This window comes from Stegodyphus dumicola, chromosome 2 (assembly GCF_044657685.1).
Source record: "Stegodyphus dumicola isolate Sdum_Otavi_A_Nest chromosome 2, ASM4465768v1".
Lineage (NCBI taxonomy): Eukaryota > Metazoa > Arthropoda > Arachnida > Araneae > Eresidae > Stegodyphus > Stegodyphus dumicola.
Window position 1 is genome coordinate 107,155,529 of NC_140769.1, and position 25,796 is coordinate 107,181,324.

Sequence of the window (25,796 nt, forward strand, 5' to 3'; positions counted from 1 at the left end):
CAAAATAAAAAATGTACACAAATCGTATAGTAACAAAAGACCTCCACTGCTTGCGGGATTCAGAAAACACGAATTCAAACTTAAGTATTTTAAAATATGGAATATTCACAAGACAAACTGCGCCTATAAGTTTTGGATCAGGCCTTCGACTCACGCGAACAAACACAACTAACGAAGACTAAAGCGGAGTCAATTAAATTTAGAAGCTGTGCGGAAGGAGTAGTGACATGGCCAGCAGTCACTGCCAAATACTTAATTCAAGAATTCTGTTCTTATATATATTACCAATTTGTAGCCTGATAAGAGGGAACGAAAGTAAAAGTGATAATGATAAGGCAAAATAATAAGTCAATGGTTAATAAGCTTGAAACATTCTTGGGAAAAAATTTCTTGGAAATTATAATTTGAATTAATAAGCTGGAAACACTCTCAGGAATTGTATCGTGTCGTGTGAAAAAATTCTGAGATGTTTCGTTAAACAATTATATCATAAATATTATTTGGAATTCATTATTATACTATGTAAACTTCGTCTTATATTATTTACGCGAGACTGGATTTTATAAAATCTTTCAGAAATATTCCCCCTCTTCGTTTGAGATGAGTTGTTACTGAGAAGTTAGAATCGATTTCCTGACATAACTTGCTTGATTTTTGTACAATAGAAGACGTTATTCGATCAATAACATTCTAATTTTGGCATTTCTCTTAAACCAATTCGAATCCGCTGATCCGAAAAATACCATTATTTGATTAAGATTTTTATTTTTCCGTTTCCTTATTATTAATTTTAATAAAGATGTCTGAGGTTTTGAGGAACTTATCTGTTAGTTTCTCACGACTTTAGACCCATCAGACTGTTTTCAATGAACATAAAAACAGAAGTGTACAAAATGTTTATGGCGCATTATTTTAATAACATTTTGCTTCATTCCAAAATTATTCACAAACCGAAAATATTTTAGATTATCACCTTGTAGGGTTTATATTTATTTTAACTAACATTTATTTTAAGTTTAAACTATCTTTCCTGTCAAGCCTTACTTTCCCCTGGAACTGCCAATGCCAGAGTATGTAAATTTTAGTAGAACGCGCAAGGATTCAAATTATCAGCGGAAGCATTCTGAGTTAAATAGAAAGGAAACGAGTTCGAGGTGTGCTGTTCTTATTTCACGAGCGTGGAGGTGGCTAGTTAGAAATTGAAGAACCACGCGTTTCGGCCTGTGTGCTTGCCTCGGCAGTTTGTTAATCTTTCAACGTAATATTCAGAAGTTTGCTAAAGTATCAGCGGTATTTTAGAACGCGGCGAGGTTAGTTACGTTTAGAGAGCCTCGTAGTTAGTCACTTGTTACTATTCTTTTCTTAGTTTCTTATTTTTATTTTACCGCCGGGTCGGCGTAGGTTGTGAGCGTCAAGAGCACGCATTTGTAATTTCTAAAGTTGAATAAAAAGGGATTTAAACCCTTCGCAAGACTTTGGTCTATTTCCAGTTCTCAGCAGTCACCACTTTGTTGCGTGCAGGTTGGAAGCGCGCAACTTTACAACCTATAATTTCAATTCGTTTTAGATCGGTTCAATTCATATTTCCAAGTATTTCGTCTGAGGCAAACTCATTAGACCAATGCAATTTTCTAACAACTGTTTCTCTACAGAATGAGTAACAGTGAAATTAAATGTACTGGATCAGATCTTCATACTTTTATTCTCTTTTAAGTAACGACAGAATCAGAATCTGCAATTACCGAATTAAGGTTACTTCCTTTGTAAGTCTCTGATGAATATTCGAATGATTTGTCATCAAAAGAAACTTTATTCCTCAAAGCTTATGAATGACGTAACTCATTTTCATAACCTCCTACATTAGAACATTTGTCATTAAAAAATATGAGAGCAGACTGAAATATAAAATTAACTCCTATCACAATCCGCTCTCTAATTGTACGTATACGGTACACGTGTGCACTAGTAGAAAATGCTCCTGAGGCAACGTGGTACGTAGGTGCTTCTCTCTTAAAAAATTTATTTATGTGCAGAAAATAGATAAACAGAGATCTTAATGTATTACTATTTTATGTCTTTTTTGACAAACTGCAAAAAAGATGCCGACTCAAGGAGCAAAATATTTTTTATTACTGAGGCGGCTAACGCGTTGAATATTCGAAATTCTGCTAAACAGTAGATTGCTCATTTGCAAGACTATTATATATTGAATGCCTATTACATCTTCGTTGCTTTACCTACACATGTAACACATGTCTTTCCTGTAAGAACTGCAAAGTTTTTTTTTCCCCAATGGCAGATTGTGAACAATTACAAATGTAACCCACTCCATTAATCTATACAAGGCCGGATGCGGTGGTCTCCTTTTTATGGAGGCACCTAATAGGTGGGCCACCATCGCCTTTCCTATGAAGGGACGGACAGTTAGAATCTCCGGGATTCGAACCCAGGCCCTTCGGCATCGCAGTCAACTTCCCTGACCATTATACCGACCGAGCGGCAAGAACTTCAAAGTAATTCTTTCAGAATGATATCTAATAGTCATGGTTTCTCCAAAAGTGAAAGATCCAGGAATATCTGAAAATTGAATGCCTTAGCATTTTATATTTTGTATTCTTGCTACACTTCAGTTCACAAAGTATGCGAATCTAAAGTATCTGAATAATTTTGCGATTTATAAAAGGTAAGAAGCATACTAATATTTCTTTCATATTTCTTTGTTAAAAGGCATAAAAGAATGAAGAGTGCTTTGCGAAAAAGTCCTTCGAGTATTTCGTTAATTACGCCAAAAAGCGTAATTAACGAAATACTCGAAGGAAAACAGGTAAATGAAGGAAGTCATTTACCTGTTTTCAGTAACTCAGAGTGATGAGTTATTGGATCAAGAATATTTTCCCTGCTTCCAACAGAATTTTATTTCATGGCGTTTGGCCACAATTTTCCCCAAACTGAGCTTCTGGTGAAATGCAAAAGTCACACGTTTTTGTTTGTTACGTTATTAGGTTTTGAAAGCATTCTGAGTAAACAGAGGCAGAGAGAGCTAACCATGTAAATGCGAAGTTTTGAACAAAAGATTAAATCAAAGTGGGAAAGCAATGAGAAGCCTTTTCGAATATTGGCAAATAAAATGCTAGTAGAGTCATCTTAAAGGGTGAATATCCATGAAAGAAGCGTCATTCCAAAGGATGCCCGTCTATCGGACTTTTACTATACCATGGGAAGAAAAATGATGATTTCATGCAGTTGAAAAAAGGAAAAAAAAATTTCAGTTTTATTGACTATATTAAGATTAAAACAATCATTTCATATAGTCTATCGCTGATACTTATTAACAGCGGAAGAAGCTACATTCCATATATTGAAAAGAAATTACGAAACTTAAAATAGAGTATTTTTCTAAATTAAATACGTTTCCTAAAGATCATTTACTTTGTTCAGAAAGAATTCGATAAGGAAACAAATTTTGAAAAATTCAAATCGCTTGAATTCTAAATTTTCCTTCTGCATTCTACAAAAAATTTTTAAGTTTTCATAACTTATCATATTGAATACTGAGACTAGTTATACTTTACTTGAAGATTTCAGGTGTATTTTCATTCTGGAGTTGATAAGTTGGTTTTCGTCTTGCCCTAAATTATTTTCTACTGCAAGAAGGAGATACTCTTGTAATAGAGAAGAAAGTAAATGAAATGCAACTGAAAATATTAAAAACACAAAAAATTAAAAGTAATTGAAATAGCAGCAAAACATTCAGTTTCTAAATATTAAAGTAGTTTGCAAGTAAATATATTGAGTTTATACACAAAAAGTAAGGTCGTGTCTAAGAATTCTAAGGCCGATGCAACCAGTGCGGCCGTACCGGGCGGCAGAACTTAGTTTCCATAACATATTTAGAATTTAAAGAATAACTGAGCAGTAAAATTTGGGGACAGCAAAATTTTTACATCTTAAATAGGCAATCGGTAACGGAACTTAGGACTGGCAGCGATTGTACCGGGCTACAAAATGCTTAGCGGCTGCCCTGGGGCGGGGTGAACTTGTTAGGATATAGCCTAGGGCTAGTCTACGTAGAATCTACAGCACATAAACGCTAAGGAAGCTCAAAATCTGATTTCGAGCCTACGCTGGTATCAATTCTATGGCGATGTTCATTCTACACAAATGTCGATCTTATGCAAATATCATCCTAAAAATAAAAAAATTAATTGAATTCTTTTCCTCTAGCTTATTCGCCGTTTCTAATTATATTATTTTGGGCTACGTTATGCAATGTCATTGTATTGACCCTTTTAGACCTTGCAGTATTTGTGCTGTTTTGTGTCGATCCTATGCCGGCGTCAATTCTGCGCAGTTCGGTCTTATTAACTGACAACGCAAGGCCAGTGATGAGTCTATGCAATATCGACAGTATACCTGTGACGCTTCTTGTGAGGTGACATATCTGTATTTCTTTTCTTAATTATTTTTACAGCATCATCAAGATTTCTCAATCGTATGTCGTTGTGTCGATCGTATGCCCATAACTAATGTCGGTTGTATACCAGTGTCGATCATACGCTGGTGTCAATTCTACGCCGTGCTGAACTTCTTCAGTTTTGAATCTAGCGCCGATCCTATGAATGTAACTCTTTCAAAAAATCTCAAACTCTTAAAATAGCAAGCAAACTAATTTCTTTTTTCCTGTATGGGAATTCTTAGGTGTTTGGACTCTTTTTCAATCGCGAAGTTAGAAAATTTAGTTTTTTAGTTAGTCTTGGACTTTGCGTAAGCATTAAAACTTTAGTTAATCTTAGACATTGTGTAAGCACTGTTAAATATTAGTCTCAGTTGCAAAAGAACAAAAGCAAAAATTATTAGATCTCTGTTTCGTTCTTTGCTTGAAAAGAGAACTGAGTTATTTTCGGAAAGTTAATTAGTACCAATTTTAGTAACCAACTTTTTATTCTAAACCAGAAAAATACGCTTTGTACGTAGAAAGTTTCGACAACCAATATTACAAGATTCATAAAAGAAAGGGGGCAGGGAGAAAAAGAAAATGGTTACCGTTTTTTCTAGTCGTTTTTGTGTGGCATCGCATTCAAAACGGAAAACAAACGGGAGATTTTCATCCTATTTTGCCTTTTTTATCACCATAAATGTAAAAAATGTGATTCGAGCACGGTAAAAAAGTTGTGTACAGCGTATGAAGATCACCTGATTAAAAATTCGTATCAGAATTGGGTTCTAAATTTGTTCGGGAAATTGAAGGCAGCAGTAAAAGGCTAATGAAGACCAAATAAAGGCAATAATGGAACTAAATCATAGTATACAATGCAAATAAACTGCTGAGATACTGAAATTCTAGAATTCAAATATCCATACGCGTTTGAAACTACTTAGTTTCCTTTTGAATTTCGATGTTTGGAACCCACACATTTTCCGAGAAAAAGATTTGATGTCCGCAAGACTATATGAGATCTTTTTGTTGAAACTAAAGATAGCAGTGTATTTCCAAAGCGAAACATAACTTACGTTAAAAGATAAGTTATATACAGTAATGTTAAACGCAAGCGATCCTATAATGGAACTAGTTATTCAAATGAGTACTGCCAGCATTTGGACACATTGAATGATTCCATCAAGAGATGGAATTACAGATATTGAACACACACACACACACAAAAAAAAAAAAAAAAAAAAAAAAACCGTATTCCACCGTGAGAATGCCAGACCTCACAGAAATTTAGAATCTCGTTAAAAGCAATTATATCTTAGATGAGATGTGCTGTTACATCCTGTTATGTTAGTTGTTACCGTGATAACAACGTCCGACACGATTTCGTCGTGGATTACACATGCGAGAAATTGGTACATAATTCTCTCTCTCTCTTTTATTTTTTTTTACTGTTGAAAGTTCAGTTAAAGCATTTAACTTTTCTGACATTCTGACTGAAATGGAATTCTAGATTCAGTTGTAAATATTGCTTGTTTTGATTTTTTTAAAACAATTTCAGAACACCCTGTAAATTAAATACACATACCGAGCATATTGCAGATATTCATTTTTCACAAAGGAATCAGAGAATATCACAAATGTATAACTATTTTCGTAAAGGAATTTTGAGAATGTATTTATAAAATATGATATCTTATAAGTATGTCACTACACATTTGGCAAACTAGAACCTGAATTTAAGAAAGTACCGTATTTTTAGTCCTTTAAGTCATGATTTTACTTCTCTAGATGTCCGGTAACTTTCAGTCCGAGTGCATGATATCATAACGTCTTTTACTTACATTTACTAAGCAATTTAATGATTATTAAGTTAATAATTATATATTTGTCTTTCTAAATGAAATAGTAATTAAAACATATTTTTACCCATAAAATGTATTATTAATTATAATCAATCATAATTATCATAATTATCATTCGATGAAAATTTTATGAAAGCACAAAAAAATGGCGACCCTCTGTACAATCAAAAAAAATTTTTTTAAATAAATTCAAAGAGGTAAAATCTTTTTTTATTGATTTATCTTTAATCCATACCTACAGATTTAAAAACGATTCATCACCATCTGAGATTAAAATGTTAATTGATTTCATTCTTATCTTCTGCTGCAGTTATTGCATCGCTGTATATTTTCTTTCCATAAATCGAATACATCAAGTAAAGTGCTCTTAAAATTTTTAACATTCAGACTGGATTCAAGAAATTTTAAAGTTTGCACATGGCAGAGCTTAAATTGCGCCGGCTCCGGTACTTCTCAGTTTTGGGGATAAATTCTAATTCTAGTCGGAGCGCACCGGAGCTCTAAATGATTGCAAAAGTTTCCGTACTTCTTTTATGTAACTGAGCAACAATTCCAGTAGAAATTTGGTCTCGAAAATTTTATTTTTACCTATAAAGTTATATTAAAAATCGCTTATTAAATTTTAATTTATCTCTTTGAATTTTATTTAATTTTAATCATTTAATCACTGAATTATTTTAGTAAATAATAAATTAATTATGAATAAAACAGTAATTATCAATTAATAATTATTAATTATAAACGTCAGTTAAACAATTAAATAGCCATAATAATTAAATAATTATTAATAAATTGGATAATCATTAACTATTAAACTTCATTAAAATTATTAATGATTTTAATAATCGTTTTATTCATTTATTTACTCTTGTTCTTCATTCCTGACGGTCTTCCACAGGGTTCCGGCATTTCTACTTTTAGAAGTTAAGCCCTGGCACATGGTAGTGTGTCCATCAGATATTTTTTGAGTATCCATTTTTCCACAGCGCTTCAAATTCTAGCCTGTTCTGAATCTTACTTACTTTTAAGGGATATTTTTGATTTCGGTATACTTTTTAATACACCCTTTGCTCCCTTGCTTTCGTACAAATTTTCGTTTGTATTAAATTTTCTAAATACTACGCACTGAGGGTAAACGTATTTCTCCGACTAGTATCTAGGAACATAAGGTGTATATTGTCTAAAATTCATCTTTAATTTGCCAAACTACCCAGATATGTTTGTTCATCTTGAACTTTTCAATAAAATATCAGATACAAAGTCAATAACAGCTGGCATATAATTATAGTACCAGTTTAAAAATGATTTAAATTTTACACAGTTTTTTTTTTCAAGACACACAATAATGTATATAAAAAATAAATACAAAAATACTTGCTAAAGTTGTTCGAACAGTTTTCTGTTAAGACGCAGGAGATCTTGCTAAATGTGTATACCAGTTGGAGTACGAAATACCTTGATTGGAGTAAAACATTTCTTTCTGAACTATCCTTTAAGGAAATAACATTAATGTCAGACTACTAAATCACATTTGTGGAATTTACTTATTTCATGTAACCTTTTAAAGTTAATTTATTTATTTTTTAAAAATTGAACAACTAAAACAAAATTGTTCTTTTCGTGTTAACTCTGACTAATAGAAAACATAATATCATAATAGAAGAAGTCATTACCTTAATGTAACATTTAACGCTTAAAAAAATCTCTGTTTTTGTTTTAAAAAGGCATATAATTACAGTAACAGTATCAAAATCATTTAAAAAAATTGAGACAGTGTTTTTTTCAAAACACAGTTTTTTTTCAGACACACAGACATAGCAAGTAATTTTCCAGTCAAGCAAGTGATTAAGAATTCTTTTCTGCCTTGTTAGAAAAGCCATCAAATTTCCTGGCGACAAGCCTCATGAAACTTTCAGGGGTGCATCTGAATAAAGCAAGAGGTACAAAATGCAACGTTTTCGTAATCGCTCAATACCCTCAGAACAAAGATTGTAAAACAGACTACACACCATCAATATTTGCAGCCAGAGTTTGGCAAATGTAAAAGATCTGCGAGTTCTGAGTTAATGTATCGTGAACAGAGAGGGCATACCCAGTCATAAAGTTGTACATATTATTTAAATATGTCATTCCACTAAATTCCAGTAGTAAATTGCAAGTCCCATGTTATACGCTTTCTAGTATTGAATGTGCATACATTCACGAATTAATCTCGGCTTGTATTACATTGTACCATTTGTCTCGAGAAGCATGAAAATTTACCACTTTTACTCAAATGATGTCCTATATTTTACGGCAACTGCTGCTTAGGAATTTCCATTTCTAACAGAATGAACATCTCTTCTATAAAGCAATGCATGTTAAAACGTATCGTTTATTAGGTGCTATCCTTTATTAGGATAATTGTACCACAACATGAAGTTTACAAGGCCATTTGGCTAATCGTACGGTATACTGTTACTCATGCTTCTGTCAATTTTATAATTTTATTTTCGTTTGAGCTTTCGAAGCTGACACTTATAGTTTGCTATAGAAACAAATTCCGCGTATTTATATTTACAGCTGTTAATTTACGATCAATTTTGACATGGAGTGCAAAAATAAACATTTTCGATATATTTTTCTTTTTCAGTTTCATAATGGCAAGCACGTGGCTGAGGCTTACAAAGAGATATGGGAAGTTTATGGTGTCCATTGAACGCATGTGTAAGAACTGGCTTAAAAAATTTCGTTCTGTAGAATTTTCACTTGAAGAGGACCAACGTTCTGGCTGACCTTCTGAAGATGATGATGACAAAATTAAATTCGTAATTGAATCGAATCATCACATAACTATGTAAGAGATCGCAGAAAGGCTAAATGTATCGCACACCTTAAAAAGAATGCTCCATCTGCAAGCACTCTCAAAGTGGCAGGCTGAGTGGGACATTGCTGAGACCGGCAGACGTACTCATTATCATCCTTTGTATGTTAATCCAGCCAGGCTCTACTCTAACCCGCATCTGGTCCGTTATGTTACAGGCCATGGACCCTTCCCGGAGTACTTTGCCAGTCACGGCACGACTGACACAGACCAGTGCAGCTGCGGTCACCTGGGTACTCCGGAGCATTACGTCACTACCTGCTCTCTGACCAGCGGGATGCACATACGTATTCCCACTACAAACATACAGGCATTCTGTAAGCTCATGGTCAAACAGAAGCACCTCTGCCGGCAGCTCATCAAAATTATGGAGAAGCTAGCCAGTCTCGGCACGGACCTCTGCGCAGCCCTGAACCTGGAGTGACCATTACAGCAGGAAGTATCCTCTTTTAATGGCAACAACTTTAATACTAATCGTTAGCACTTTACAGACTATCACTACATCTTTGTCTTTATCGTAACTTGTTATTTACACAAATGCAACAATTTTACTGCCAAGGTATACCACAATTGTTTGTAATCAATCATTCATTTTCAATAATGTACTCACGTATTTGAATTAGTGTTGTCTTAAGGGTTCTCTAGATCATGGTGGACGTGGTGCTATACTAATTAACCGTATATTAGAGGCATAGTGCCCACGTCCCCAGTTCCTTATCCTTATCCTTAAATGTATCGCACGCAACAATGGAAAATCACATAAAAATGTCTTGAACTCGTTAAGAAGTTCGATATTTGGGTTCCCCACGAAGTGAAAGAAATTCACTTAACATAGCCTTTCAATATTTGAGATACACATTTCAAACGTAATGTAATCGACCCTTTTTTGAAACGAATTATCACTGGTGATGAAAAATGGATCGTCTACAACAACATTAATAGAGAAAGATCACGGTTCAAATAGTATGAATTATCACAAATCATATCGAAGCTAAATTTCCTTAAAAAACGGTTATGCTGTCAGTTTAGTGGGATTACAAAGGGGTTGTGTATTTTGAGCTGCTTTCAAGGAACTAAACGACCGACCCATGTTTATTGCCAACAATTTGCCGGTGGAAACAATGAAAAAGAAAGGCCAAAATTGGCAAATCGCAAAGGTATAGTGTTCCACCACGACAATTCCTGCAGCGATTGCGATATGCTAACTTTGCACCATATGACAAAGCAAGGCCTCAGATATTTTTAGCAACACGTACGAAGTTTTTGGAACTTCGTTGGGAAACAATGTCGCATTCCCCATATAGCTCCGACCTTGCACCATCGGATTATAATTTATTTCGAAGTTTAGAAAACTTCTTAAATGATAAAAATTTCAGTAGTAACTATACTACAAATCGCAGTTAGCTGAAGTTTTTGCTGATAAAGACCAGAAGATCTATGAGCGCAAAATCATGAAATTTCCAGGAAGGTGGCAAAAGGTCATTGAACAGTATGGAAGATAATTGACAAATTAAAGTTCATTTTTTACAAAGAAAAATACTGAGTTTTATTTCAAGCTAAAAACCGAAATTACTTTCCTGCCAACCCGATACTACATTTCAAGGTCAGTAAAACTTGCTAGATGCAAGCCACATGTCAAGAATGCATTCTTCACAAGAAGATCCTATAATTCATTGATGGATTATGTTTACCAACCGATGGATGCACATATTGCGGAAACAATACACGCTACTTTATATGACCGTACGCTACTTCACATGACCTGTTCTATGTAGTATACCCTACTTTATATGACTGGAGACTGCTAGGTGAGGCGATTGCAATATGCTAACTTTGATCCAGTTACTTTGTTCAATGTTTATTCCTGAAAGTTTGACGGCAGTTGTCGTTGGGAAGCCCGATAGTTTTCGTTGTTAGGCTGGAAACATCTATTCAGCTTATAAATACATGCTTCAACCTAATAACACTTGCTAACAGCAAAATTTTATATCACTTACTTGGATTACTTCTTTAATAATTTCATCCAGCCAGTTGATGATATCTTCAACAGACGAACATGCATTAAGTAAGCACTGCAGACGCTTCATGACTAAGTAAACGAAAAATATTTCAAAACTGCAAAATATTGTATCAAAGTTGTAAATGAGTTATTTTCTTCAGAAAAGATCATTCGTCTTAAATTAGAAATTTAGAAACAATGAGCAACTCACCAACAACTCACATTCGTAAGTTAATACATATTTTTACTTTTAACTTTAGTTTATATGGTCTTAATTTCTAAATTTTTTCTTTTATATGCAAAAAGAAAAGTCATTGCGTTATATTCCTGGAGAGCTCAGCTGCATCTGAATTTCAATTACCTAGACAGAACAATTATTTTGAAGCTTGGGCTAAAGTTTTAACTGTTTTTATTTGTATTTAATGAAAGGAAAAATGTCAAGGAATCATTTCACAATATTTTAAGGATTCAAAGCGATTGCGTCAACCCATCATGTCATCAAGCTTGTTCGATATTCATTCTTAAATATTTGATTTGGCTGCTGGCCTTGCGTAAGGACAAACTCATTACGTGGAAGGAGAAAGGTTTGAGGCTCGAATCCCAGATGGATCCCACTATTTTACGGCATCATTTTGCGCATAGGCAGTGTTATTCCTAAGATTTTTTTTTTGGGGGGGGGAAGAGTAAAAATACTCCTTGACTTTTTTAGGAGGAGTGAAACACGTAAATAGCATAAACTACATATACAGAGACAAATTTCCTATAAAAAAACACTTTTTTAATAGACAAAATGAAATAGAAAAAAAAAATGAGGATGCTATTTTGGTTTTAGACAATTATAGCATATGTTCAGTTGTAAGGATCCTAAGCTTTACTAACGTTTATTTTATTTTAAATCTTTACTATCACTTCTTATTTTCTACTTCCGGCCAGAATTGAAAGTAACTTATTTGATGCAAATTTGTGGCTTTTTGCCAAGCAAGAGAGAGGAAGGAGTTATTAGAAGCAGGCCGCTTGCCATAGTAGTTTTACTCGGTTGCTGGTTGCCTTCAAGGCAAGAGATTTGGTCCTCTTGATAAGTTCAAACGTATCGTAGTTTTAGCAGCTCTTTGTACTACATACGGATTTTTGTTAAATAACGGCCAATCTTAAAGTTAGGCACTTGTATATTAATCCAAAGTTAGTTTTAGTTAGAGTTTTAGCAGTTTTATATTCTTACGTTCAGACCACAAGTGGTTGGTCTCTGTATTCCGAAGTTCCGGAAACCTCTGTAAAGATAGAAAAATAAAGGGTTTCGTATACCCTTCCTGTGTCTACTGTCTACTTCAATATTTATTGAACATAGCTTAGTGTTCTGTACTAGTGTCATGGCACCAAAAATGTTATGGCTTCCTAAAGGTCTGGTACCTAAAAGGTTTCCTACTCTGTTGACAAAACACTTAAAATTTTTCAACAACAGTAATATACTAATATCAATAAGCCCTGTACATTTGCGTTGTGTTTTCGGATTAACCCTGAAATCGATTTGAGAATGAGACGGGTGAAAATCATGAGCACAGACACAAAATAAATAAATAAATAAATAAATAAACATTGACTGATCTAGAAAAGTGAGCCTATTTATTAACTTCTTCAAGAATTACTTAATCCATTAAATTGTAGGCAATTAATATTCAATCAGAACTATTAACATATTGATTATTACACAATGCAGAATTAACTTAGTAAGCAAATTATATTCAAGCTGAACTGTAAAATATTGCTTTCTACAAATGCATACCCCTACAGTGTAATATTACTTTTATCTTAGACTCTATAATATCAAACTATTATTTCTATTACATTCAGGTAAACATGATCAGATAAAACTTTGGATAAATTAACAATACCCTCCCCGGGGAGAAAAAAAAATAATTAACAAGTTATACTTTTTAAAAAAACATTTCACACAGAGTAATCAATACCAATGTAATTCAGGTAATTGCACATAGTAACTTTCTATTTTCAAAAGAATGATTTAACCGGGTAATATGTTAATTAAAATCAGGCTATTACAACCTACTAGCAAGTTAGTCCCTAAGAGGAGCAAAGAAGCTCAAATAATGACACCTTTACCAATCAATCTTCACCATGAAAGAAATTCACAAGTTCAATTAAATAATTTAATGAAGAATATATTTCCTTAGCCAATCTAATAATTTACTTTATGGACAAACAAAATGATTTCATTAGAATTAGGTTAATTTACTCAACTACAATATTTTAATTCAACTAATTAAGTTATTTCAATCACTATTAACTATTTTAGTTGTTAGAATTACTATTAGAAATTACTATTATAATTTACTATTAAAATTTACTATTATAATTTTTTTTTTTTAACATCAGACCAACAAATAAAAGAAAACAAATAAAAAAAAACTTATCTGCGGAAATACAGGCTGCAAGTGAACAGGAGGAGGAGAAATGCCCTCATATTTAAACAATTATCAAGATGCCAAGGAGGACGGCTGCTGAGCGTAGTAGAAAATGAGAAGAGTTCATAGGTAGAAGAATTTTCAATAGAGTCCAGAAGTTACTTATTGATTTAGGATGCACTAAGGAGGTTCTCGTTAATTTGATAGTTGATTTCCAATCCAATATTGAAGTTAGCCGTGGTTTCAGTTAAGTGAAGCATTATGTAGTAGCGACCCCGGATCTAGCAATGCCGGAGACTCTTGCAGGACGGAAAATAATTCTTAAAGACGTGAAACATCGAGGCAGATGAAAACTCTATTCATGGAGGAGAGACTAAAATTTCTAAGAAGAAATTTTAGTCTCTCCTCCAGGCACCAGTACTAGGCATCACCCTTCGTTGCATTTTTCTATTTTAATTATCCTTGAGTAACTTACATATTCAAGCACTAAAATGATGAAACTATAATTTAGTCGAGGTCATGATGCGTATAACTAAGTCCCTCGTTCAAAACTCCAGGGCAAGAAGCCCGTAGATCCAAAGGCGGAAAAATGCATTTTCCAAAATAAAATTCAGCTGCCAGCGAGTACAGCGTCCGATGGTAAGTCAAAAGTGCAAAAAAGTGACCTTGTCCCCCAAAACACCCCGTTAAAAGGGAGGACGCCGGACTGCCTAATTGGCAAAACCCACTCTTCGCCGAAAGTTAAAATAGTTGCAACAACAGCATACCCTCATGTTATCTAACTCGCCAAATCCTCTACTTTGAAACCTCAACGGAAAATCTATGTCGCCAAACCCTCGCCAAAAAAAAAAAAAAAACCACCTGTGACAGGGGAAATTAGGAATTTCAACAATCCTGCAAGGGTCCCAACGAAAGAACGCTGAAAACTCGCAAAAAGTGACTTTTCAACCGGAAAGAAGGCATTTCATCCCCCTTTAACTAAATCACAAGCAAACGAGGAAAAAAACTACTAATTAAAGCTCATAACTGAAATGCAATTAAAGTTAGAGAAACGAAAGTTATGCCAAATTAAAGAACTAATTTTTCTGCAACTAATGATATTAAATACTAAGAAATCAAATTAATTTTTGACATGAAAAACTGAGTTTATTACGTACGTAGAAAGAAATACTTATCCATTGTTTGCGTGTACAAGATTGAAGACGCAGTTCGCGTAAACTCGGAAAGCCAAAATATATTACACTAGAATTAATAGGCCCAAAAAGAATATAACCAAACTTGTGTAGCTCAAATTTTGAATAATTACAAATTAAAATTTTGATTTTTATGAATCACTTAATTAAATTAAATTCGCTACACAACATTAGTGTAAGCTCCCTGTTCCGAGTCAGGACAGTTGATGTTTCCAAAGCAAGTAAAGAGGAACACAAGTCCTGATAGTGGCGCCCGACGAAGAAGAATAACTATGGCCGAGTTTCAAGAAGAACCTGTGGTGCCTGCAAAAGCAGCTCAGAATCCAGAAATGCCAGCTGCCGCCCTGGAAGGATTTGGGTACATCGAACAGACCGTGCTCGCATCGATGAAACCAGAAGCAACATTCAATGGAAACTCACTGGTAACCAGTTTTTTGGAAAAATTGGATGACCACTTCATGCTGTACCCAGTCCATGAATTCCAGAAAGTCACCTTAGCTACCAGAGCTTTGAGGGGCCAAGCGCTTAATTGGTTCAAATGTATAGGCAGAAGCCTCTTGGGTCAAGCGGGAAGCCCCACCTATACTTACGAAAATTTCAAGACTGCCTTAGTAAAAGCCTTCCCTGTCGTAAGAAATCGTTCAAAGTTAGAAGCGGAACTCTTCAGCATATACCAGCAGCGAATCGAAAATCTTTCCACCTTTATTTTAAGAAAAATTCACGTCTTTAAACTCTTGTATGGAACCGTCCGGATCCTGAGATAATCCAAGTGATTTTGCCGAGGTTACTTCCCCAAGTACAAGACTTTATTCAATTAAGGAATCCGACTACACTGGAAACGTTATTTGAGCTAGCAATCCAGTTTGAAAGTAGAAGAACGGCGGACATTGAAAGAAGACGCCAGTATGAGCAACGAAGCCAATTGGTGCGCCAAGACCCCAGCAAAGGCAAGAACACGGCTACGGAAGCAAATCGAATCAGTGGGGAAGGAAACCTGAGTATCCAAAAACAACCGGCGAACGTCGACAGTTCAATAGTAAGCCAGAAAAAAAGTCTGAAGGCCAGCGGAAAAAGAAGGAAGGCATGGAAAGGAAGAAAGAAAATTTAAACTAAAACGGATTTCTGCTGACGGGAGGGTGCGGAAATCCGAAGGCCAAGAAAACCCCTCTTCTTTCAAGTTAAACACAGTTATTGTGAAAAATTTGACTCTTCCAAAGATTGAAGTTTTGGTGAACAACATCCCAGCCACCGCACTCCTGGATACAGGCGCGCAGTGTTCCTGTGTGGCAGAAGATTTTTTTAGGAAATATTTCCGTAGATACCGCATATATAATTCGGATAATACGACAGTGTTAGCTGCGCAGGGAGAAAGATGCAAATGCATAGGTAAATTACCATTATATATTCGTATCAAGGACGAGCAAGTAAAGATCATGTTTTTTATCGTAAAAAGTTTACAAACACATGTAATTTTAGAGATAGATTTTCTTTCAGAGGCAGAAGCAACGCTGGATTTTAATCTAAGCGTCCCTTAAACTGACCATGAAACCAGTTCGAGAAGAAAAAAGGGAACCACCGACGTTAAATCTCAACCACCTGCCAACGGGAGAGCAAAAAAAAAAAAAAAAAAAAAAAAAAAAAAAAAAAAAAATCGACAAGTGGTAAGTGAATTTGCTTCGTTATTTAGTGATATTCCCGGATTTACTTAAGTTACTAACCATAGTATCGACACCGGAGATTCACTGCCAGTTCGCCACAAACCATATCGGTATGATAAGAATAAATAAAAAATTATAGAGTGGCACATTCGAGATATGTTACGTAAAAAGATCATAACGCCCATCTCAAGTAGTTATGCTAGCCCGGTTGTGTTACGTAAGAAAAATAATGACTATCCGGTTTCCGGTAACACATCCGAAAAGGTGGCGTTTTGCAATTGACTATCGTAAATTAAACTCCATGACTAAATATCCGTTATAACCGTTACCTATTATTGAAGAAATTCTAAGGAACATAACTTCTACCAAATATATGACTACGTTAGACTTAACGACTGGTTATTTTCAAATAGGTTTTAAACCAGAAGATGTGCCTAAGACTGCTTTTATAACCAAGTCTGGCACTTATGCATTCTTGCGTATGCCGTTTGGCCTCTCAGGGGCACCGGCAGCATTTCAGCGATGTATGGACATTGTGCTAAGGCCTGTTCTAGGAAAGACCACATTTATCTATTTAGACGATATCATTATTACTAGTGAAAATCTGGACCAACATGTACAGGATTTAAGACAGGTGTTTTCATTATTAAATGAGGCCGGTCTAAAAGTTAATGACGAAAAGTGCAAATTTGCAGCCCCTGAATTAAAATACTTAGCTTACAAAATATCTCAGAAAGGAATCGAGACGGATGAATCAAAAATAATCGCTGTGCAAAAGTATCGCCGCCAAATACGGAAAAGAAGCTCTCTTCTTTTCTAGGACTTTGTTCATATTGTAGGTCCTTTATAACAGATTTTGCAGCTATTGCTGAACCATTGTTAAAATTAAAAAGGAAAAAGGCAAGATTCTCGTGGACGGCCGAAGCCAATAGTGCTTTCGAAAAATTAAAACAAGCATTAACGTAAGCCCCTGTGTTGAAATTTCCTGAAAAGGATGAGAATTTAGAAATTTCAGCGGATGCTTCGGATTATGCGGTAGGAGCGGTACTTTCGCAAAATCAGCAGTCCGTGGCATTTTTTAGCCGAACTTTAAATCAAACACAAAGAAACTATTCCGCGACCGAGAGAGAGGCACTTGCAGTTCTGTTAGCAGTGCAAAAGTTCCGAGTCTATTTTGGAAAGGCGCCGATAACAGTGTACTCTGATCATGCGGCGGTAACTAGATTGTACTCAGGGAAAAATTTATCCCCCAGGTTAATAAGATGGGCACTCAAGCTGCAAGAATATAATCTGGTAATTAAGCACACCCCCGGAAAGGAAAATATCGTAGCAGATGCCCTATCCAGAATAAAAATAGATGAAGAAGGTAATACTGTAAAGGTGGCAATGCTCACAGCATGTACGATACATTCCCGAGAAACTGTAATAACCGAACTGGGTAAGGATCCTGAATTTAAAAATATTTATGATTATTTAAAGGATCCTGAAAATTTTAGCCACCAAGATATTGTGGCGATAAGAAATAGGGCGACCCATTACGAACTAATAGATGGTCTATTATTTTATACAAATACTACGAATTCCAACAACGAATTTCGACCTGTTATCCCAGCTAGTCTTAGATTAAATATACTTCAGGAGTTACACGACTTCCCTTTAGCTTCTCATGCTGGTATTCGAAAAACCATCCAACGCGTACGCGAAGCAGTTTATTTTCCTGAGCTGCAAAAGTTAACAAGAGCGTTTGTCCAGTCCTGCCCAACATGTCAAGCAGTTAATTATATTAATTTCCGCCCGGCCGGGTTTCTAAATAGCATTAAATCCTAATTTCCAAATGAAATAATTGGCATCGATTTATTGGGCCTTTTCCCAAAAAGTCAGTTAAATAAAAGTCGGTATCTCCTTGTTATGGTTGATCATTTTAGTAAGTGGACCGAAATTGTTCCCTTAAAACGAGCCTCCGCGAAATTAGTTACTGATTCTATTTTAAATAAATATATTTTAAAATACGGGGCGCCGCTAAAAGTTATATCGGATAATGGTCCTCAATTTGTAAGTAATATATTTGAAGACATGTGCCAAAACCTGGGCATACGTCATTTCAAAATGGTCCCGTATCGGCGGCAATCAAATATAGCGGAACGGGTCAATAGAAATATAGTGAAAATTATCCGTAGTTATGTTAAAAATTTTCATAAAGCTGGGATAACTATGTCAATGAATTAGCTTTCGCCCTTAGGACCGCAAAACATGATACGACGGGCAAAACTCCTGCTGAATTATTTTTAGGCAGAAAGATTATAACGCCGTTAGATAAATTATTTTATGTTCAACAAAGAGCCCCAGAATTTAAAATGGGCGATATAGAAAAATTAATTAAAGAATCAAAAAAGAACACTTAAGTAGCACAAAGAAAACAGAAGCTCTGTTACGATATGAAACGGCGGGGAGTAACTTATAAAGTAAGGGATGAAGTGTTAAAAATTAAGCATTCACTTTATTCAGAACCAGAAGATAAAACTGCCAAATTTTATCCACGATTTGAAGGACCATATGTCATAGAAAAAGTAACTCAGGCTGTAGTGGTGTTAAAAGCCAGGAATGGTGAAACCTGCACCGCAAACGTTGACCAGATAAAACCATTTTATAATCGTAATAAAATGCCAATATTTCAAGATCTTTTGCAGGATCCGGCACGGCAGGCACAAGCCCAGAGGTGGAACAACGACAATCACAAGGGCAAGTCATTAGTAGACAGGAGCAATTGAAAAGAAAGTTCCCCCGTTGGAAAACTGAAGGTAACAAGAAAAAGAAGCCGTTCCACCGACCAGAAAAGAGAGGCACGGCCACCCCCAGAATGAAGAAGGGAGAAGTACGACTAATGCAAAGAGAGCCAGGAGAAATGACAGCAACTATAACCCGGCTCCAAAACGGAAGATCTACCCATCGGATAGGAGTCTACGCAGCAAATGTCGACGAATTGATGAAGGAAGACCAGCGGCAGATGCAAAGAAGCAAGAAAAATTTGAACAGCCAGCAACGAGATCCAGGCAAGAACGAGAGACAGTTGTCCCGGTTCCGCCAAGATCAGCTGCCATCAAACGGCCGAGACCACAGGCAGAGGCTAAAAAGAAGGTCTTCAAGGGTGACCGAACTGGAAGGAAAAGAAAGCTCATGGAGGAAGGAACCGAAGGACGAACCCGCACAAGACGGAAGATCAACCAGACTGTAGTCTTCGCCACTTTCCAAGCCTGGGCAGAAAAAAGGATGTCTGAATATCACAAAGATAAGTAAAACTTTATGTTACTTTTAAACCTTAAGTTAATTTTTCATTCTTACTGCAAGTGGCAGAATTCAAGAAGTTTTACTCATGTGAGGCCTACCTTTATCGCCAAAAAGGCGAGAAATAAGTTGTTACCTATTTTGGTATTATATTTTTCAATTACTCGCGAGTAAAACTAAAATTAATGTATAATAGGAATGTGTAAATACATGAATATTGTAAAAGCATTGATAATCTTTGAGAAAGGTACCTTAAGAAAATTGTAAAAATTAAAAAAATTATTGTATAAAATTTTATTTAAAAGGTTCTGGCAAGAAAGAAGTTTTAATCTGAAAGACTTTTGAAATGTAGTATTTTAATGTAGAAGAATTGGCACTTGCTTGGAAAAGAATAGAAGTTAACAATGTACTACTAATGTATGTTTTAAAATGCGTAAAATTAACGGCATGTTAATATGTCCTTATATACAATGTGAACTGTTATCTTAAAAGCTAAGAAATACTGTGATATGTTAAAAGTGAAAATATTAGAGTAATGCAAAAAAAATTTTTTTTTAACTTATTGGTGTGACTGTAAAAAGAGCAAATTATTGTGAATATGTGTTAAAGGTTGAATGAATGTAGTTAGGCTCTCTGACGCTACACTTCAAAGTTAGCCACTTTTCAGAATAGTACCTCAGGGTTTAGAGATGAATATAAGGTGTGTTCTGAGGTCTTGTTATGTTGAATTTTAACACGTTAGTGTGTTGATTGCAGGAGGTAGTGTTGAACACTTGTACATAGACACGCACGTGTTTGGTGTTTTTCTTTATAACACATGTCAGAGAGCACGGGAAGATAATTAAATAACGTCATGAATGAAATAAGAATTTTAAAAGAGAATTATAAATATTCATGTTACTTGCCATTTGATCGTGTAACATTTCATTAAACTAGTTTTCCTTCCAAATCTCTGGAAGGAACCAGATTTCAACTAAGAAACTCCTGTTTATAGATGCAGTACAGATGAAAAATCTTCTCCATGGAGTTGATAATGTAAAAACGACTTTTTTTAATTTCTAGTTTCTAGTGAGAAATTTTTGTAAAAGATTGGCCTCGCTTTAGATTCTAGAGCTAAAAGTTTTCAACAAGGTCGTTTTAGACCTCAGTTTCAAACTAATTAACTCTGGCGGGAAGTATGTAAGGATCCTAAGTTTTACTAATTTACTAATTATTTTATTTTAAATCTTTACTATCACTTCTTATTTTCTACTTCCGGCCAGAATTAAAAGCTTTAACTTATTTATGCAAATTTGTCTTGCTAACGCCAAGTACTTAAGTTGTGGCTTTTTGCCAAGCAAGAGAGAGGAAGGACTTATTAGAAGCAGGCCGTTTGCCATAGTAGTTTTACTCGGTTGCTGGTTGCCTTCAAGGCCAGAGGTTTAGTCCTCTTGATAAGTTCAAACGTATCGTAGTTTTAGCAGCTCTCTGTACTACATACGGATTTTTGTTAAATAACGGCCAATCTTAAAGTTAGGCACTTGTATATTAATCCAAAGTTAGTTTTAGTTAGAGTTTTAGTTAGCAGTTTTACATTCTTAAGTTCAGACCACAAGTGGTTGGTCTCTGTATTCCGAAGTTCCGGAAACCTCTGTAAAGATAGAAAAATAAAGGGTTTCGTATACCCTTCCTGTGTGTATTGTCTACTTCACAATTTATTGAACATAGCTTGAGTAAGCTCCCTGTTCCGAGTCAGGACAGTTGATGTTTCCAAAGCAAGTAAAAAGGAACACAAGTCCTGATACAGTATTAGTAGAAAATATTAAACATTACAAATAAAAGAATTTATTTTACATTAAACGTTCTAAATGAAATATTTATTTAATATTACAAATTTAATATCCTTTTCCTCTAATTTTTCCACAATGCTACAGCTGATTTCCTTACAATATCAAAACTCTTTCAAAATTAAAGTTACAAAAAACATTTATTCTTGGTTACATTACAATTTTAATCTCTTTTCCCCTGATTTTCTTACAATATCACAGCTCTTTCAAAATTAAAGTCACAAAAAACATTTTTCCTTGGTTATATTACAATTCTAATCTCCTTTTCCTCTGATTTTTCTACAAGTCAAGATTACCGCTCTTTCAAAATTAAAATCACAAAAAACATTTTCCCTTTGTTCTTTGAAATCTGGGCCTTGCTCAGACATTCTCGTTAGAATTTCCAGTTGTTTTTCCCCCAATCTATTTCTCCTATTTGATTTGATCCTATTTTGAGTAGAAAATCCTCTTTCACAAACAGCCGTTGACAAAGGTATAAGTCATAGCTATTTGTTCCAGGGCTGTAAATCCTGGATATAAGAGTTCACCATCTAAACTTGATGAGAACAACAAATTGGCAAACTATTTAAATTTGAATTCTCTCTAGCATGCATAAAAACATTCTACTTCAAGGTGCTCTTGCTTTAATTCTTCTGCTGAAACACCCAAAACAGAAGCAGAATCTGGCCTATAATAATGTTTAATAACATTATCTAGGGACTTCAGTCTAGATGATACATCAAATTAAAACAATAATAATAATAAAAATTATACTTCTCTCCTACAGAATATTTCAAGAAAACAAGAGTATTTACAGCAGGGTTTGTACAATCCGAAAAAATACTATTTTTTCCCAAAAATCGGTAAAAATCTCAAAATTTACGCAAAATACTGATTTTTGAATAGATAGATGTTAGCTAAATATCGATTTCGGCATGGGGTGAATCTTAGACGAATTAATTTCATATAACCAGAACGTTAAGTCCCGATTTGCCCACTAGAAGATCGAAAGGAGATGTCTATTTATCACAGCCGATAATTATGGATGCGATTCCAATTTTTGTACCGAAAAACGGGATAAAATTGCTAGTTTTTTAACGAAAAGATAGCAATAAAGCACTCAGGTTTGCGTTGTAAGACTAGTGAAGATAATGATTTTTTAAAAAGAAGATTGGAATTAAAATTTTATTTTTGTACTGGTAAGTTCTCAGTAAGATTTTCAATGCGTGAAATACGCTCTCAGAGGCGTTAAAAATACCTCTGCGCATAGGTATATAAAAAATGTCTTCATTAAGCTAGAATCAAGTTTTGTGAAGATGAGAAAGTGCTTTCATATTCTGCGAAGATAATCGAATATGTGACAATAATGATAATAAAAGTTTTTGGTGATTAGATCAAAAACGTAAGTTAACCATTCAGTAACTTTCCTGACTAGCGCCGAATAATGAAAGAATTAAAAATGCAAACTATATAAGCATAAAAATAATTTAAAGGCATATTAGAAATCATGCTAGAAAAATTTAAAAAAACTTAATTACCTTTATATATGCTTTTAATTTTCTGAAAAGAGTGCAAAAGATTTTTCCAGCTCGTAATGTGAAATTTCACCGAACTCCCAAACCACGTGTGTCGATAACCAATTTTACTGTTCGAACGACCATCCAGTAATATAAAATGCGTGACGAAATCAGTGCTTGTAAATATACAATGAAATTTCAATTTCTTTCTTCAGCTTCTTTCTTCTATCCTCTGGCCGTGATAGGTAAGACAGCACGGCTCCGCGCAGTGCCAACACCTTCTTAACAACACTTCTTATTTAAGAAGGTATTGGCAGTACCGCGCCTATATTCCTTGCCGCGGAGAAGTCGGGCGAAAATGTCTCAGTGGTGTTTTGAGTAGATGGTGTGTGTGTATTTAATTATGGCAAAGCACACGAGGGCTATCTGCCTAAGGGGGAGGGATGCCTTCATGGAGGACTTTCTAAGGGAAACTGGCTCGTATACATGTTACACATGGGGAAAACCACGAAAAAGCCCACGCAGCCAGCCCGTTCGCGGGATTCGAACCTCGGACCGAACTACCAGTGTTCAGCGTCTTTACCGCTCGGCCGCTGGTAGGCCTTTTTTGAGTAGAAAAAAATATTATTTGTTGATTTCGGTGGGGCGCTATGTGTTTTTTAAGCTAAACTTTTGTTAAAAATTCAGTGCGTGAAAATACGCCTGGCTAGTTTTTTAAAGCGTATTTCCGATTTTCAATGCGTGAAATACGCTCTCAGAGGCGTTAAAAATACCTCTGCGCATAGGTATATAAAAAATGTCTTCATTAAGCTAGAATCAAGTTTTGTGAAGATGAGAAAGTGCTTTCATATTCTGCGAAGATAATCGAATATGTGACAATAATGATAATAAAAGTTTTTGGTGATTAGATCAAAAACGTAAGTTAACCATTCAGTAACTTAATCATCTGACGAATTTCCACCATTATTACCGCAAATTTTAGGAGGAATTTAGGGGATTTTATAAGCTTTTCTGGACAATAGCCTTTTTCTGAGAATATAACGATGATGTTTATTTATTAACTGCTTTATTTAATTCATTTATTTATTTGCAACGACACGCTTGAAAGGGACTATTAAAGAGATTTCGGCTTGCAATCTTTTTGGAATACTCTGTATGATTAACAGCAAAGCAAATATTCAGAAATCTGTTAGTATTTCGAAGCCAACTGAAGCAAGTACACTCGTGTTCCAAATTAAGAGACTTTGTAAATTATGTATATTCTTACGAAAAATGTTGAAACAAAGATACTAATTATGCCACCGACGAATTATGCAAATATTTAGAGTCAAATGCGTAAGCGTACACGTGCTTGTCTGCGGAGCTGTGATTGTGGAGGGGATATGAACGCATGAGATGTTTTCGGCGATTTGTGTATTTGTACTCCTTCATGAGATTCACCGTGTTTCTCCCAAGAGTTGGACAAATTCAATAAGACATCATGTAAAACGAGTAGCCGTGAGCGTATGGATAGCGGAATGAGATGGAGAAAGTTGTCGGTAGACTAGATATAGGCCAATCACAAGCGCAGGAGTCTACAAAACTCAATGTAACGTCCAATGTTATCTACAATTTGTGAAAACAGTTTCAGGACATTGAATCCATATCGAGAAGACCTGGACAAGGTCTAACAACATCCACAATGACGAATGAGGATCGTCATTTGGCACTCTCAGCGCGGCGACACAGGATTGACACAGCTTTATAGCTCTCACGTGAGCTGTATGCTGCCATTCCAGCTCCAGTTTCACGGTCTACAGATGCCCAAAGGCAAGGCTTCATGAGATAGGGCTGTATGCCAGAAAACCCGCTGTTTACGTCCTGCTCACTGCAGCATACAAGAGAACGCGTTTAGCACAGTGCAGAAAACATGCGCCTTGGGCCAGATTTCAATGCAGCACCGTACGTTTTACAAATGAGTCGAGATTCAACCTGGACACTGATTCTAAGCGTACCTGCATCTGAACAGAGCCTAGAACTTAATACCATCCCTCCGTAAACAGGGAAAAGGTTCATTACGGTGGTGGAGGTGTAATGGTTTGGACAGGCATTATATTGAACGGCCGCATACCTTGTATGCATTTGGCAAAGGCTACTTACTGCTATGAGGTACGAAGAGGAAATATTAAAGCATTATGTTCGACTTTTCAAGGCCACAGTTGGTCTTGGGTTCCTGTCAATGCTCGTGACGCGGCTGGTCGAAGATTACCTGGAAATTGATATTTGCCGCATGTATTGGCCAGTTAGATCTTCTAATCTTAACCCTATAAAGCATGTCTGTGACGATCTTGGGACAATTTCATCTCACCTTCTTCCTCTAGTCATGTATGTATGTAAATATCTCTAAACCCGTTTTGCTAATTTGATACTAACATACCCCAAAAATTGTAAGTTGAAGCACCCAACAAAAGAATTAACTAATGTTAGATCTGTTTATCAATAATAAGGTTGAAAAGATAAACAACCAAAAAAGGTTGCTCGTGCAACGATCAGAATAACATGACTGACCTGTAGTGCCCATTGAGAGGTGAAGCAAGGGGAATAATAATGAATAATAAATCCCCTTCTCCCTCTGAGAACTATCCAGTATTTGAAAATTATCTTCTGCAAATATGGGACTGACTGCTACAGGGATTTCTTAACTACCTCCTGTCCATATGCTGACACACTGATCGACCTGTCTGGCTGTGATAGTGGACCATACCTCATACTACGCATATTTTCAG

At 35.3% G+C, this 25,796-nt stretch overlaps 1 protein-coding gene across 4 annotated transcripts in view; it reads right to left on the reverse strand.

Annotated features, from left to right (window-relative positions):
* The window catches only part of LOC118185464 (DNA-binding protein RFX6-like), a 169,261-nt gene that overhangs the window by 23,367 nt on the left and 120,098 nt on the right, over positions 1–25,796 (reverse strand). For 3 of the 4 annotated variants that reach the window (XM_085811010.1, XM_085811011.1, XM_085811012.1), the window contains 3 exons: positions 11,158–11,249; positions 7,676–7,787; positions 3,573–3,695 (listed from right to left, as the gene is read on the reverse strand). In XM_085811010.1, the coding sequence (XP_085667136.1) occupies positions 3,573–3,695; positions 7,676–7,787; positions 11,158–11,249 (327 nt within the window). Of the gene's footprint in view, positions 1–3,572; positions 3,696–7,671; positions 7,788–11,157; positions 11,250–25,796 lie in introns of all 4 variants that reach the window. The other variant, XR_015039520.1, reaches the window with a different exon arrangement.